Source organism: Anopheles maculipalpis, chromosome 3RL (genome assembly GCF_943734695.1).
Source record: "Anopheles maculipalpis chromosome 3RL, idAnoMacuDA_375_x, whole genome shotgun sequence".
NCBI lineage: Eukaryota > Metazoa > Arthropoda > Insecta > Diptera > Culicidae > Anopheles > Anopheles maculipalpis.
In genome coordinates this window covers 76353789-76370649 of record NC_064872.1, presented here as the reverse complement: position 1 = coordinate 76370649, position 16861 = coordinate 76353789, and the positions used below count along the sequence as shown (strand labels likewise).

General features: G+C 44.5%; 6 protein-coding genes across 6 annotated transcripts in view; 5 read left to right on the top strand and 1 right to left on the bottom strand.

Annotated features, from left to right (window-relative positions):
- LOC126562982 (charged multivesicular body protein 6) overlaps positions 1-16861 on the top strand; it is a 250061-nt gene that overhangs the window by 209664 nt on the left and 23536 nt on the right. The window lies entirely within an intron of this gene.
- Positions 1-16861, bottom strand: part of LOC126561997 (esterase B1-like) — a 474259-nt gene that overhangs the window by 437700 nt on the left and 19698 nt on the right. The gene's annotated exons all lie outside the window — the stretch shown is intronic.
- Positions 1-16861, top strand: part of LOC126561411 (uncharacterized) — a 197643-nt gene that overhangs the window by 163925 nt on the left and 16857 nt on the right. The window lies entirely within an intron of this gene.
- On the top strand, positions 2815-8066 carry LOC126561402 (uncharacterized). Its single transcript, XM_050217524.1, has 9 exons — positions 2815-2864; positions 3741-3787; positions 3875-4047; positions 4113-4647; positions 4710-5039; positions 5110-5360; positions 5436-5897; positions 5969-7336; positions 7407-8066. Exons 1-9 carry the CDS (start codon positions 2815-2817, stop codon positions 8064-8066), a joined length of 3876 nt encoding a protein of 1291 aa, XP_050073481.1.
- LOC126561425 (uncharacterized) lies at positions 8944-14315 on the top strand. The gene is made up of 9 exons (XM_050217561.1): positions 8944-8999; positions 9996-10042; positions 10119-10291; positions 10384-10903; positions 10978-11307; positions 11379-11629; positions 11686-12147; positions 12227-13588; positions 13656-14315. The coding sequence occupies exons 1-9, from the start codon at positions 8944-8946 to the stop codon at positions 14313-14315; spliced, it is 3861 nt and encodes a 1286-aa protein (XP_050073518.1).
- LOC126562018 (UDP-glycosyltransferase UGT4-like) lies at positions 14779-16664 on the top strand. Its single transcript, XM_050218428.1, has 5 exons — positions 14779-14955; positions 15032-15119; positions 15194-15780; positions 15842-16284; positions 16373-16664. Exons 1-5 carry the CDS (start codon positions 14779-14781, stop codon positions 16662-16664), a joined length of 1587 nt encoding a protein of 528 aa, XP_050074385.1.

Sequence of the window (16861 nt, the reverse complement as noted above, 5' to 3'; positions counted from 1 at the left end):
GGAATCGTTCATCAAACAGCGATTCACACAAAAGGCAGCATCAGTCTCAAATCACAGAAAAACAAAGTCATCGATCGAATTCCGTACCATCCTGATGTGTGTATATGTCTATTACGTATAGCACGCGCGAGTAGGGAGCAAACAACAAACAAATGAAGCCGCGTTACAAAACTAAGAGGGAACTAAGAGACTATTGCGTATGTGGCATTGTGGCAGACGATAAATAAAAGAAGAAAAAACATAATGAAATTGGAGGAAGCTAGACACATAAAGAATAACTAATTTAACTTATCACGATAAGCTGCAAGATGTGTTTAATGTTTAAGGGAAAATATAAACAAACAAAGAAAAAAGTTGAAAGTGGCGACCCACAGTTTTCTCCTTGAAAAAAGCGTAGGGCGATGTTTTTATGATGCGCGTCTGGTGCTAAGTCACACCTCAATTTGTGTTACCGTTCCTCCACGAGAGCGCGACCGCAAGTCACAGTTTTGTGACCGTTTTATGAAGTGCATGAAGGGAAACCAAGACCGTGTAATAATATATTAGTAAGGAAGATTTTTTTGCATGTGAGAAAAAAAAACTTAATTCAACAGCAACAAACCAAAAATACAGACACGCTCACAGCATAACACCCGAGAGAAAAAAAAATGGAAGAATAAACAAAGTGAAACAAAATTGTCGGAAAAATAACAAACACGTGTGTTCTGATGATGGTTTTTCTGGTTGAAAAGAAATGTGCTGTTTTTGGTTAACTTTCGAATGATCTTGAGATCAAGGGATCTTGTCCACAGGAGAACTTCTTCTTCGTCTTCTTCTTCTTGACCAGCCCAGGTTTATGCACTTCGTGACAAGACCAAGTCGCCAATCCATTTCCAGGGGTAAATTGCAGGAGTCTTCTGGAGTGTGCGGAGCCCGTAGCAGGCCCGATTTCCCTGAACAAGTTGCTTTCGAATTTTGCAGCTTATGTTGTTTTCCGAAGTTACAATCACACCAAGCTAACAGAACTCCTCTACTGCATTGGGATCATCGCAGTCAATCAATAAGCCTCGCGTTACAGTCGGGTGTACGCCTCGAACCAATGATGTCAAAGAAATCTTATAGCGAAAAGATGTCATTCCCTTCTTTATTCTCTTTTAACTTTAGGACCTACTGAGACATGCCCGCCGTTGTAACGGTTTAATAGACATATTTTTGTCACGTAGCCAGATAATCAATTATTGAAAAATGAAACGGAGTCACTTGTGATTCGATCCACGATTAAATAATTTCACTAAAATATAACTACGATCAATTTTTTGAATTTTGAAAGCATAGCAGATTCAGCAGCAAAGCTTTGCTTAATCAAAATTGATGATACTCACTACTTAATTTTGTTACGGAAGTTTTGCTGACTAACTACATCATTTTCTTCTCAGCCGTCATGGATAATAACAGCCCCATAGCAAAACTACAAAATTACTTTATCATCAGAGACACATAAGCATTTATACCCTTAATATAATGCATATCATTACATCGATCAAACAACAGGTATATGTATGCGTCACCTTCCGACATGATTGTTTTGACTAACCATTTACTGTCCCAACACACAGCGGCATCAACTGCAGTTTTGTTTTCTTCTTTGCATTTCTTGTTTACATTTCTTTTACTTTCTTAATCAGCTGATAAGCTCAGTAAAGAAAATTGCATCCTAGTCACAGCTGTTGTAACCGGTTATCATGCATACAGAACTGGAATCATTAAAAACACAACACAAACCACCCCAGAGAACATGAACAAGGGGTTCGTTTGATTAAGTTTGCATGAGAGAGTGAGAAGCTATTATCGCTTCACGACTTGAAAGTATTCTACAAGTTCTGCAACGCCAGTGCTTCATAACATAACATAGTTTAAAGTGTATAATATAAAATTAGTTTGATGAGATTAGGCGGTGATCCCGAGCAGTACATCAAACAGAATATAGTCCTCAACTTTTTACTCTGCATGAAATATCATAAACCATTTAAAAAGGGTTTGGAACTGTCTCAATAAAATTACTTTTTACCTATTATATTATCTTTACGTTATGTTTTAAATTCCTCTCCTCATGTGGTCAGCCCAACATTACTTTACAGACTTGATCGTTCGGTGTCATTCTCAAGACACGACCAGGTCACCCGGCGTGTCTAATTCGCTGTAGAGCTCCGTCATTCCGTCGTCAGCGAGTTTACACACATTGAGCCAAAACAAAATGTTCAACATATTCCTCTCTACCGCGGTTAGGAGGGTTTCGTCAGTTTTTGAGGCCATGTTTCAGAGATTTATATGAATATTGGAACTATATAAAAATTCTATATAGACCCAGCTTCTTTCGCCGCAAACTTCGCATGTACGATCCTTTTCTATGTACACCTTCCTATACAACCGCAATGTTAGCAAACATGTGCATAATTCCCCCGGCGTTCCTTCTAGTGTAAAATTGTACTTGACTGAAAGCTACGCACAACAATTATCTCTCGCGCGTGTGGAAAGAACCGAGACTTGCCAATCTTAACCTATCGACGAGAACTGCAACCGGTACGCATCGCATCGTCTTTTGCGCTGAGATCACGACGCGCACTCGCTCACGATCAGTCGTAGTGAGCGGACCCGTGTTGTGCTGTAGCTGCTTCAAGTGGTGCTCTTGTGTTTTGCCTAAACTCCATCTGCCTTCCATTGACCTTGGACACAAACCGTCCAGCTGAAGATATCATTTCACAACACTTCGACAAGTTTTTAAACGTACTATACGCAGTATTTTAAATTGCAAAGTTTAACAAACTTCCTTCAAACATGCTTTCAACGCTTGGTAGTTACATTTGGGGCAGCACGGAACCTGACAGGTAAGTCCAGGAGCACTGGATGCTGCGATTAAAACTTCCTAACACTGCGTAAATTTATGAGAAGAAGAGTGAGTGTGTGTGTTGGTGAGATTTGGTTCCCAAATATGCCATGACTGCTATTTTGTGTTACTCGCGAATTGCGCAATCCATCACGCCATGTAGCTATTTTTTATCCTTCATCCCCATGCGTCTAATGTAAAGGCAAGCAGCATTGTACTGAAGAGACCGGTTCCAAAGCGGATACCAATCGTTTTTTTGTACCAACTCATGCTGCTTCATGTTCAACTTCGCATGAGAGCACTTTTTTTGGTGTGTTTTTGTTATGCTCTCCGTTTTGTGCAATTTTCTCAATTTATACGAGTACGCGGGCTACATAAAAATAGAAGAAAAAGCCCACCCCTCACCAGTGCTGGAATAGGCGTGATTGTGTTTGTCCCCGCATTGCCATGTTTTCATACCGATCTACCCGATTCACATGGTCGTAAATCTTGACACAGACGTGACAAACATCATTAAGTGCCCACGGGTAGGATAGACAGAGTGAGCAAGGGGCCGTTAAACAAGTGCATGTAAAAGTAAAACATGCAAGCACTACAACACGTAAGATGCAATTTTATTTATCAACCACCTTGACGATATTGCCCCAGTTGCTATGGCAATACACGTCGGGGTACGTAGTGTTCCGGGTGATCATGTCACGCGAAAAACATTCCAGTGCCTCATCCAACAACTATGCGCCCAGTCGAAGATATTGAGATGGAACAAAAGTTATCGTAAATAACATCCGACTGGTGCGCCGCACACGCTACCAACTCAAACTTATCATTGTCTAGAATCGAGATTAAATGAGCAAATAATGATGGAGATTTTTTTCAGTCCTCTAACGGAAGTCACCTTTACAATCAATAGGAAACCATACACTGGTAAGTATTCATTCGTAATTAGTACATCGAACGAATATTCTCCATCTAAGCGCCACGTCTAATGATCGCCCGTTTGTTTGCTTGCAGTTGATCCTCGTACAATTCCGGTCGATACTTCGCTGAACGCGTTTATACGCAACCATGCTCACCTGACCGGCACAAAGTTCATGTGTCTGGAGGGTGGTTGTGGAGCTTGCATCGTGAACGTAAACGGAGTCCATCCGGTGACAAAGGAGAAGAAATCATGGGCTGTCAATTCGGTTAGTAATATAGCAGGAATTTTGGGAACTCCTTACACCAACTCAAGCTAATCCTCAACTTCTAGTGTTTGTATCCGGTCTATGCGTGCCACGGACTGGATGTAAAAACGGTAGAAGGTATTGGCAACCGCAAGGATGGTTACCATCCAATCCAGCAGCGGCTGGCCCATCTGAATGGCACCCAGTGTGGCTACTGCTCGCCCGGCATGGTTATGAACATGTACAGCCTGATGGAAGCGAACCGCGGTGCGATCTCGATGGAAGACGTCGAAAATGCTTTCGGTGGAAATATATGCCGTTGTACCGGGTACCGGCCGATACTGGATGCGTTCAAATCGTTGACGGTCGATGCAGATGAGAAACTGCTCGATGCCTGTCAGGATATTGAGGATCTGACGAAGACCTGTCCGAAAACGGGAAGTCCTTGTGCTGGCAAATGCCTTTCGGCGAAGGATCGCGTCGATCACAAGCGTCCGGTGAAGCTGGTGTTTGAAGACGACAAGGAGTGGCACCGTGTGACGCAGGTGAACGATATTTTTGCGATTTTCGAACAGATCGGTAGCAAACCCTATATGCTGGTTGCTGGCAATACTGCTCATGGTAAGTTTAGTACAAAAATAATATTATTGAATAATATTAGTTATTTATTTCTATTGCTGTAGGAGTCTATCGTCGAAGTCCATCATTGCAAGTGTTTATCGACATCAATGCCGTTGAGGAACTGCACACGCATTCGTCCGATGGCAACGAGCTGGTAGTTGGTGCCAACGTTTCACTGACGGAGTTTATGCAAATCCTAGACGAAACCTCAAACAAGTCGCCCCACTTTTCACACTTCAAACAGTTGGAGAAACACATCGATCTGATTGCAAACGTACCGGTACGCAGTGCCGGAACGATCGCGGGCAATTTGAACATAAAAAATCAACATCATGAGTTCCCATCGGATATGTATCTAATATTGGAAACAGCTGGAGCGAAGCTTACAGTTGGTAAGAATTGCTTTATAAAGAAGTTCTACCGATTCTACATGAATTATGTCCTGTTTTATTTTTCTTCTAGTTGAAGCCGGAAGTAAAACAAGCCTCATTACACCAGCAGAGTTTGTTCAGCTAGACATGCAAAAGAAGGTGTTGAAATCGATCACACTTCCAGCGCTGGACTCATCGCGGTATCAGTTCCGATCGTTCAAAGTGATGCCACGATCGCAAAATGCGCACGCTTACGTTAATGGTGCTTTCCTTACGAAGTTTGCCGAGGATGGTGTGACGGTGGAATCGGTCAAAATTTGCTTTGGAGGAATTAATCCAGATGTAAGGGATCTGCTCAAAATAATATCGGTTCAATGTGAGCTAAACAACTTACTATATCTTCTACTTCTCTTATAGTTTACCCATGCTACAGCGACGGAAACGTTTCTGGTAGGCAAAAATTTGTTTGACGCTGAAACCGTTCAAGCTACGATGAATCAGCTGAGCAACGAGATCCGCCCTGATTGGGTACTACCGGACGCTTCCGCAGAGTATCGCAAAAACCTTGCCATGGCACTCTACTACAAGTATCTGCTTAACATAGCACCGGACGGTACTGTGCTGGTGAAACCATCCTTCCGTTCCGGAGGTACCGTACTCGAGCGTCCATTATCATCCGGCCAGCAAACGTTCGATACCTACGAACGTAACTGGCCGCTTACGAAAAACATCCCCAAGATTGAGGCACTCGCTCAAACATCAGGAGAAGCCAAATTTACCAACGATCTGCCTCCCTTGCCCGGGGAGCTGTATGCGGCGTTCGTTATTGCTACCAAGCCGCACACGCGTATTGGCAAAATAGATGCTGCTGACGCGCTGGTGAGTACATTTAAGCCAGAAATTCTAAAGTTGGGGTTTCTGAATAATTTTTAATATGTTTTCCGTCTCAGAAATACCCCGGCGTAGTAGCATTCTACTCTGCGAAAGATATCCCCGGCACTAACAACTTCATGCCCGCCAGTCTAGGCAATCAGGAGGTGGAAGAAGTATTCTGCAGTGGTGAGGTACTCTACCATGGCCAACCGGTCGGTATCATCTTGGCGGAAACGTTCAACCAAGCCAATCATGCTGCGACCCTCGTCAACATTCTCTACGAACGCCTCTCGCAGCAGCAACCCGTCTATCCGACGTTGAAGTCTCTCATTGACAATCAAGCAAAGACTCGCATCTTTGACGAACCGTCTACTACAACTCGCCGAGGATCAAACTATCGTGTAAAGGTATCTGCTGCTCGTAAGGTAACGGGCCGGTTCGAAATGGCTGGCCAGTATCACTACACGATGGAAACGCAAACTTGCGTCTGCGTACCAATCGAGGACGGTATGGATGTGCACAGTTCGACCCAGTGGGTTGATCTGTGTCAGGTGGCGATCGCATCGATGCTGAAAGTCCCAGAAAATAGCCTCAACTTCACTGTACGCCGGCTTGGCGGTGGTTATGGATCGAAGATTTCACGCGCTGGTCAAGTTGCGTGTGCTTGTGCGTTGGCGGCACATCTGCAGAACCGGCCGGTACGGTTTGTGCTAACGATCGAATCAAACATGAGTTCAATTGGCAAGCGCTACGGTTGCATTTCCGACTACGAAGTGGATGTGGAGAGCAATGGCCGTATTGTAAAGTTAACGAACAACTACATGCAGGATTATGGCGCGTCTCTAAACGAATCGGTTGGTGACGCTACGACGGAGTTCTTCAACAATTGCTACGACACCAAGACGTGGAAAGTGGTTGGCAAGGCTGCTAAAACGGATGCTCCGAGCAATACCTGGTGCCGTGCACCTGGCACTACGGAAGGTATTGCCATGATCGAGAATATTATGGAACATGTCGCTTGGGAGTTGGGTTTAGATCCGCTAGAGCTGCGGCTGATGAACATGCCGGAAGGTAGCAAGATGCGCGAACTTGTCCCTCAGTTCCGCAAGGACGTGGAGTACAACCAGCGCAAGACGGAAATTGACCAGTTTAATGTGGACAATCGTTGGCGTAAGCGAGGTATCGCCATCTCGCTGATGCGCTATCCCCTTGGATACTTTGGAGCGTTGCATGCGTTGGTAGCAATCCATGCTGGTGATGGTACGGTCTCGATTACACACGGTGGCATTGAAATGGGTCAGGGCATGAATACGAAGGCGGCACAGGTGGCTGCGTACGTGCTCGGATTGCCGCTGGAGAAGATTAGCATCAAACCAACGACCAGTTTGACATCGCCTAATGCCATCGTCACTGGAGGTAGCATGACTAGCGAGGCTGTGTGCTATGTAAGTACCATCCACCCCAACAGATTATTTTCCACAGATGCACAACCCACTGTTTTTTCCTTTCGCACAGGCCGTCAAGAAAGCGTGTGAGATTCTCCTGGAACGCATTAAACCCGTGCGCGATGCACACAAGGACGCTCCATGGGAAACCATCACACAGCTCTGCTACGCAGGAAATGTTGATCTTTGCGCCACATACCAGTACCGTGCAACGGAACTGAAACCATACATCATCTGGGGATTGAGCTGTGCCGAGGTGGAAGTGGACATATTGACTGGCAATGTTCAGTTGCGTCGCGTTGACATCTTGGAAGACACCGGTGAAAGTCTTAGCCCAGGCATTGATGTGGGCCAAATCGAGGGTGCGTTCGTAATGGGTGTCGGCTATTGGTTAACGGAGGCACTGGTATACAATGCCGAGGATGGTGCACTGCTAACCAACCGTACTTGGACGTACAAACCGCCGGGTGCGAAGGACATTCCGGTAGATTTCCGTGTGCGTTTTCTGCAGAAGAGTTCCAATCCGGCTGGTGTGCTTCGTTCAAAAGCAACTGGAGAACCGGCCTTAAATATGTCCATCGTGGTGCTATTCGCCTTACGCAACGCGCTCCGTTCAGCACGGAAGGATGCTGGGCTGGCAGATGATTGGATACCGATGGGTACGGCTTCCACACCGGATCAGGTTCATCTGCTGGCTGGAAATTCGATCGAACAGTACAAACTGAATTGATATCATAGGGAGTGATATCATTTTTGAATTGCATTTTTTCATGACACATGGTGATGGTACAATATCTAAAGCTTATATTAAGATTCTACAAGTATACGCAATTCTTAATCAATGGTTTCCTTTGATCCAAATAAAGAGCACATTAAGGTGTTAAATAAGATTCGTTCAATCTATTGAATAAATCAGTATCTTTTAAAACATCCTAAAGACGATCTATAACTGATCGTTTGCTTCAACACTTTTCTTCGGTATGTGCAGTATTCCTCGATCCAAAATGGGGTTGCTTACATTTCTTTAAATAAAAGGTAAAAAAACCTCAAATTACAAGCATGTGTGTAGCTATTAAACAATCAAAAGTGTCGAAAGAGAATTTATGTAATAATAATATAAATTAATGTAACATATTGACTGACCGACGTAATGGGTTTGACATGCCTGATGCAAAAGAAAGCTTCATCAAACTAAAAAACCATTAATTGTTGTTAGGTATAAGAAAGCTCTAATAGTTACGCTAGCCTGTATACTTTTGATTAATTGCACAAAAAAGAGTATTTAAGATAACATAAGACAATTTGAACAAAAACTCGTCAAGAACGAACCCGCTCACAAAACGATAGTTGAAATCTTAAGGGTTAAGTTGGCGAAAAAGGATCTCGATCAGATCAGCAACGTGTTGCCGAATTCTGCGACATTCGGTGCCGATCGTCAGACGGGAACGGTTCATCCGCTCATACCTGTGGTCAGGTTACTTCCGTACGGTGTTCTACGTAAAAGCGAACAGTTTAAATTGCAGTAAAACTATTTATCTGGTGAAAACTTATCTGCAGGTTGATATCTTTGAACAGTTTAAGAGAGTGCAACAGTTTGTGGTGAAAAGATGCTTTCCTCAATTGGATCGTACCTTTGGAGCAGCCCCGAGAGTTCAGTTGAAAGGTAAGATTCGCAAGTTTTGAGATCGGTTAATCCAAATTTGATTCTGGACTGCACAAAAAAAACCAGTTCCTAAGAGTTCATCACATCCAGCACATAAAACATTTACGACCCTTCGAATGAGGTGAATGAATAAATCAGGGAAAGAGCAAATGGGGAAGTAGAAAACAGAACGTTGAAGATGCGTCGGTTTGAACTTTAGTGAACCTTTTTGAGGGGATGAAATTTGAAACGGTACAATCAATTAGGTGATTTATGTTGGAAGTAGAAAACATTCAAATTTTACTCATGTGACATAATCAGCAATTTAAAAAAAGTTCCTTTTAAAAATTTTTAAATTCTTATTAGCCTTTTGTAATTTTACGAGTAAATGTATCCAAATTCTGAAATTCTAATTCTTCTCAGTTTTCTACTTTTCTTCAATCTACCTTTCCATTTATGTAGTTTTTTTTTATAATTATTTTGTTCTTTGTTTTCGTGTGTGATTCTCTTTGATTTGCATCATTCTAATATTAGCTGAGCGTCCTTTCACTGTGACAAATGTTTTTACATTCCGTTCCCCCCCAACCGAACGCTATTCTTAGAAACTGGTTATTTATTAACGCTTTACGATCAATATGCATATTTTCTTTTGCTTTTCTTCCATTTCCTACGCATCATTTATAAGGTCTAGAGGATTGTAAAGCTAATTTACAAAACGGTTTTTGGTTCGTCGTCCGTTTGCGCATCTTCTTTCTAAGCCACAGCACGCCCCAAACGGTTGGGTTGTGTGGTGTTTCGGTTCAGCATTTGAATTCAGACTAGAATGTATCATAGATACGTTCCCGTATCTATGATTGGTCGGGTATAGATTAAAGACGCCAAACCTCACGCCAAACCGGATTTACATTTAAATCGGCAAAATTACCATGTCGTATGCGAGCCTACAATAGTAAATCATAATTTGCTAGCAAAACTTAGGGCAACTTATTTTAATAAATATTTACTTCTTATCTCTAGTCCACTTTCTGAAGTAACGTTCACCATTAATGGGAAAACTTATACAGGTAAAGTGTGTAAAGTTTGCTAATGTTAACATAATATTTATTAAAGCAAACAAAATTGTTCACCCCAATACAACAGCCAACGCTCAGAACGTTCCAGTGGACACGTCTTTGAATACGTTCATCCGAAACCATGCCCATCTTTCTGGGACTAAGTTTATGTGTCTGGAAGGTGGATGTGGCACTTGTGTCGTGAACGTGTCCGGACTACATCCCGTTACCAAGGAAAATAAATCTTGGTCCGTCAACTCGGTAAGTTGTTCACCAAAATGAGAACATCACGCGAATGACCGATGTTTAATGTCTTCCCCCCCCCCCCCCCCCCCCTGTGTCCCTCTGTTTAGTGCCTCTTTCCTGTATTCGCTTGCCATGGCTTGGACATCAAAACGGTCGAAGCACTCGGTAACCGATTGGACGGCTATCATCCGATACAGGAACGTTTGGCCCATATGAACGGTAGCCAGTGTGGGTACTGCTCACCCGGCATGGTTATGACGATGTACAGCTTGATGGAATCGAAGCAAGGAAACGTCTCGATGGAAGAGGTTGAAAATCACCTTGGTGGCAATATCTGTCGCTGCACGGGTTATCGGCCAATTCTCGACGCCTTTAAGTCTCTTGCCTCGGTAACGGAACAGGCAATGCCGGACATTGAGGAACTTCAGATCTGTCCCAAAACGAATACCGTCTGCTCGGCCCAGTGTCCCCAGGCTGCTAATATGATCGTGCCGGGATGTCCGGTACAGCTGATGGCTAGCGACGACAAGGAGTGGCACAAGGTGTACACTGTTGCGGAAATATTTACCATCTTTAGCAAGATCGACAAAAAACCTTACATGCTTGTTGGAGGAAACACAGCGCATGGTAGGAACCTACTGAAAGTGTAACAACAATCGGCCGGCTTTTCTTTAAGGCGTCGTTTCCACTTCTTACTACAGGTGTCTATCGACGCAGCAACTCCTTGCAGGTCTTCATCGACATCAACTCGGTGGAAGAGTTGCGCAATTATTTCCTGCGCACAGGAGAGCTTGTTGTGGGTGCAAATGTTACAATTACCGAGTTTATTGAAATACTAAACAAGACGGCTAACAATCGACCGAACTTCAGATACTGCAGAGAGATGGCCCGTCATCTGGGTCTCATTGCAAATCCTGCGGTGCGCAATGCTGGTACGGTGGCAGGCAATTTGAGCATCAAAAACAAATACCCCCAATTTCCGTCCGATCTTTACATTCTGCTGGAAGCGGCCGGTGCTAAAGTGATCATAGGTAACACTAAGCGATGTACGAGAAATTAGTTTTTTGTAAGCTAATTTGTTTTTAATCCTATCCCCATCTAGCTGAATCATTAACCAAGATCCTGGAGAAATCGCCTGAGGACTACGCACAAACGGACATGACAAAGAGATTGATTAAAGTTTTATCGCTTCCGCTCATCAATTCCTTTACAACCGTGTACAAATCGTTCCGAGTGATCCCACGGGCTCAAAATGCTCATGCCTACGTGAATGCAGCTTTTCTGGTGCAGTTCGATAAAGATAAATCTACCGTCAAGTTGGCTACACTGTGTTTCGGTGGCATCAACCCTAAGGTAAGTTGCTCCATTCCAGTCGCTTTTCCAACTAAAACTTCATCTACTTCTTCCAGTTTACGCACGCCTCCCGCACGGAAAAGCTCCTTGTTGGTAAAAAGCTCTTTGACAACAACACCATCCAGCAAGCGATCAACAGTCTTGCTTCGGAGATACAACCCGACTGGGTCCTGCCGGACGCATCAGTCGACTATCGTAAAAACCTTGCCATTGCGCTCTTTTACAAATTTATTCTCAGTGTCGCGACTGACTACAGTGTGCCTGTTAATCCTCGGTTCAAGTCCGGATACTCTATGATCGAACGACCGCTATCGTCTGGACAGCAGACCTACGATACGAATAAGAAAAATTGGCCTGTAACGCAGTACGTCCCCAAGCTCGAAGGCTTACGTCAGGTATCCGGTGAGGCAAAGTATGCAAATGATTTTCCACCCTTTCCCGGCGAGCTTTACGGGGCGTTTGTCGTTGCAACACAGCCAAATGCAACGATCGGAAAGATTGATCCGACGGAGGCTTTGGTAAGTTTGGTTAAATTATAAAAGGAAAGAAAAGTAATACTAACCATCACCGCTGTCTCTTCTCTTGCTCGTTGTAAAGAAACTGCCCGGTGTAGCAGCATTTTTCTCCGCGAAAGATATCCCCGGAACGAACAACTTCATGTCCGGTAACATGAACTTCTTCTTCCCGGACGTGGAGGAGATCTTTTGCAGTGGACGTGTACTGTTCCATGGTCAACCGGTCGGGATGATCGTGGCGGACCATTTCGATCAAGCAATACGAGCGGCTAAGGAAGTGAAGATCATCTACGAACGAGTGTCCGATGAGCCAGTCTACCCTACAATTAAAGCTGTTCTTATGAATCAATCAAAAGAGCGCTTTTTCGATCAACCGCCCAATAGTCGTGAAGGCCCAGAGACAGATCTTGAAGTTTCCCAACAGATTGTAGGTACGCTGGAGCTAGCAGGACAATTCCACTTTACGATGGAGCCTCAAACGTGCGTGTGCGTCCCGATTGAAGATGGGTTGGATATTTACGCTGCTTCGCAATGGATCGATTTGCCCCAGGTAACGGTTGCTGCCGCCCTAAAAGTGCCACAAAATAGTCTTAACTTTACCGTACGTCGGATCGGGGGAGGGTTCGGTTGTAAGCTGACGCGAGCAAGCCAAATCATCTGTGCCTGTGCCTTGGCAGCTCATCTCACCAAACGTCCGGTACGATTCGTCATGAACATCGAGGCTAATATGGGTTCAATCGGCAAGAGATACGGTTGCATCAGCAACTATCAGGTGGATGTGGACGCGAAGGGCAAGATTCTAAAGCTCACGAATAACTTTATGCAGGACTATGGTTCGAATCTGAACGAAAACGTAATCGATGACGCGAAGGTCGTGTTTAAGCTTTCGTACAACTCTGCCACCTGGAAAGTGGAGGGCAAAGCCGTACTAACCGATGCGCCACCGAGCACTTGGATGCGTGCACCGGGCACTACCGAAGCTATTGCCATGGTTGAAACGATCATGGAACACATTGCCTGGGTTACCGGGGTTGATCCGATGCAGGTACGATTGAGCAATATGCCGGCGGAAAGCAAGTTCCAGAAGCTGATGCCACAGTTTCGACAGGACGTCGAGTTTGACAAGAGGAAAAAAGTTATCGACGATTTCAACGCCAAGAACCGTTGGCGTAAGCGAGGTATCGCGATGATCCCGATGCAGTACCCGCTGGTACACATTGGTGCACTGCATGCGCAGGTTTCGATCTACGCAAAGGATGGTACGGTATCGATCAGCCATGGAGGAATCGAAGTTGGCCAGGGTATAAACACCAAGGCGGCCCAGGTAGCTGCCTTTACGTTGGGGATACCACTGGAGAAAATTTCTATTAAACCTACCAACAGCTTGACCTCACCGAACGCCGTAATGACCGGAGCTAGTATGACCAGTGAGGTCGTATGCTTGGTAAGTGCATACAGTGTTCCTCTAATTATTTAGAAAACTTACGCACGTGCTAATTTTTTTCTTCCAGGCCGTAAAAAGAGCTTGCGAGATTCTCAACACCCGTCTGCAGCCCGTCAAGAACGAGCTTAAAAATGCCGCCTGGGAAAAGGTCACTCAAACCTGCTACATGCGGGACATCGATCTGAGCGTACTGTATCAGTACAAAAAGGCTGATCTGAAGCCCTACAGCATCTGGGGATTGAGCTGTGCCGAGGTGGAAGTGGATATCCTTACCGGTACCATACAACTTACCCGCGTCGATATTCTCGAAGATACCGGCGAAAGCATCAGTCCCGGTATCGATGTGGGCCAGATCGAGGGCGCGTTTGTGATGGGAATCGGGTACTGGTTGACGGAGTCGCTTGTCTTCGATATGACCAACGGGGCACTGCTGACAAACCGCTCCTGGAACTATAAGCCACCGGGAGCGAAGGACATTCCGGTGGACTTCCGCATTCGGCTCATACAAACCGGTGACAATCAGGGCGGTGTGCTGCGTTCGAAGGCGACGGGTGAACCTGCCATGACGATGACTGTCGTACTGTTGTTCGCACTGAGGTATGCACTGCGATCGGCACAAAAGGATGCCGGGCGGCCGGATAATTGGATTCCGCTCGGATCGGCTTCGACTCCGGAGCAAATATTCCTTAAAGCATCCAACAACTTTGAGCAGTATAAGTTGAATTAGAATTTTTGAACAAGTTATTCCACTACTATAAGCGATTATTGGTGAAGGGATTTTATAATCGTATATTACCAGGGAGATCAAAAAAACATTCCTAGAGATGTGTTTCAACAACTGAACTTAATCAATAAATGCAAATTCCAAAACGAAAACTTCAGACTCACATTTTGCTATGCATCTTATATGTATCTATTGATGCATGATGGTGGTGGACATTGGATCAAAACGTAATCAACGCTAGCGTCGCATCGACGCGTGTCTACGCGCGATAAACGTCGTATGTGTACTGAACGATGATACGCAAAATTTGAAGTCCTCACCAACAGATATGGACCGTTACGAAGCAAAAAAAAATCGCTCCGTATGTGTAGTTAGATGTCGCGTGAATGGTTCCATTTCAGTCAAAAGATGACCGTGCTATGATTAAGATCAATTGAAGTTTGTGTCCGTGTTTTGGGGTAAGAAAATGAAACCTCTCCGTAGTAATGTGGTGGGTACGGTGGCGTTCTTGTGGTTCGCGTTCCTGATGTCACACAAGGTAGTCGAACCGGCCAAAATTCTTAGCATCTTTCCTACCATGTCCAAATCTCACTGGATACTTGGTTCGTCCCTTATGAAAGAGTTGGCACTGGATGGACACGAGGTAAGACAATGATGCACCGACAAGCAAAGCGTCATACGCGTCGGGTCAAACCATTCATTTATCTTTTCACCTTCAGGTAACAGTGATAAGTCCGTTCCCGTTGAAAAATGCGCCCAAGACTTATCGCCACGTGAATGTTGAATTTAACAGTCGAATGTTTGAAGGTAAGCGTTTGACCATGTTCATGACTTCCCCAGGCTGGTGCATAATATTCACAACTGAACTGTTTCGTTGCCAGAAATCATGGACGAAGTGTTTGATAAAATCGATGACAGCATCGTGGAGAAGATGCTGGAACTGGGTCGTTTTGTGCGTGAAATAACCAACACCACCCTAGCCGCACCGGAAGTTCAATCTCTGCTCCGATCGGACGAAACGTTCGATCTACTCGTTTTGGAGATATTCCTCGACGATGCATTTCTTGGGTTTGCCGACCGTTTCAACTGTCCTGTAGTGGGAATGTCAACGTTTGGCGTTTCATCGTGGGTGAATTCGCTTACCGGTTCGCCACAACCACTATCGTACGTACCGCATCCGATGTCAAGCTTCACTGATAAGATGAACTTCTGGCAACGGCTGGGTAATGTGCTGTTCACCGCGTTCGACGAAACACTGCTCAAGTTCATGTGCGAACCAATACACCGAGAGTTTTATGAAATGTACTTCCCCAATGCTACCCGTTCGTTGCGTGAGATGCAGAAGCATGGAGTTACGCTCGTGCTGGTCAACAGCCACTTTAGCTTAAGCTTCCCACGCCCGTATCTACCTAACCTGATTGAGGTTGGAGGATTTCATGTCAATCGCAAAGTAAATCCACTCCCTGAGGTAAGTTAAAGAACTGAGACTGGCAGTTGCGTCAAATTAATATACACTTTTTCAACTTCAGGACATTAAAACGTTCATCGAACAATCGAAAGACGGTGTGATTTACTTCTCGATGGGATCCAACCTTAAACCATCGAAAATGGACCAGCAAAAGCGTAACGATGTTATTCGAGTGCTTTCGGGTCTCAAGCAGAACATCATCTGGAAGTGGGACGACGATACGCTCGTGTTGGATAAGAAAAAATTCTTGATCGGCAAATGGTTCCCTCAGGATGACATCCTTGCACACCCGAACGTGAAGCTGTTCATTACGCACGGAGGGCTTCTCAGTTGTACCGAATCGATCTACCACGGTGTACCGATCGTAGGCATTCCGATATTTGGTGATCAACTTTTAAACATGGCTCGAGCGGAACAGTCTGGATGGGGCATTGGGGTGGCTTACAAGAATCTGAATGAACAGACGTTCCGTAAGGCGATTAACGATGTCCTAGGTGATGAGAGGTATGTCTTAGTTGGAAATTTCCTACAGAGCATTGTATTAAGAGTAGACATTTTGCATATTATTTTGCTTTTCCTTCACCCTCTTCAGCTATGCCGCAAACGTGAAAACAATCTCCCGCAGACTGAGAGATCAACCGCTCGCCCCGATGGATACGGCTAAGTTTTGGATCGAGTACGTTCTTCGGCATGATGGCGCAAAGCATCTGATCTCTTCGGCGCAAGATCTTAACTTCGTGCAGTACAACAATTTGGACGTGTTTTTGTTTATAGGCGCAGTTGTTGTAGCATTTGTGCTGTTGGTTAGATTAGGCGTTAAAAAGCTTTTTAATACTCTGTTCCGAAGAAAGAGTAAGCAAATAAGCACAAAAAAGAAAAATTAAGAAACGTACACGTATATCATTAACAACATGTCCGTACAGATGGGCATCGATGAAAAAATCCATCATCATTAAAATATGCATGTTTGCTACTGAAACGTTGTATTGCCTTTCAATCATTTGTTCATCCAAAATATTGTACAGACGAAACTGGTTGCGTTGATAAACCATTCCAAACCAGACAATGTAATCGGCAAACG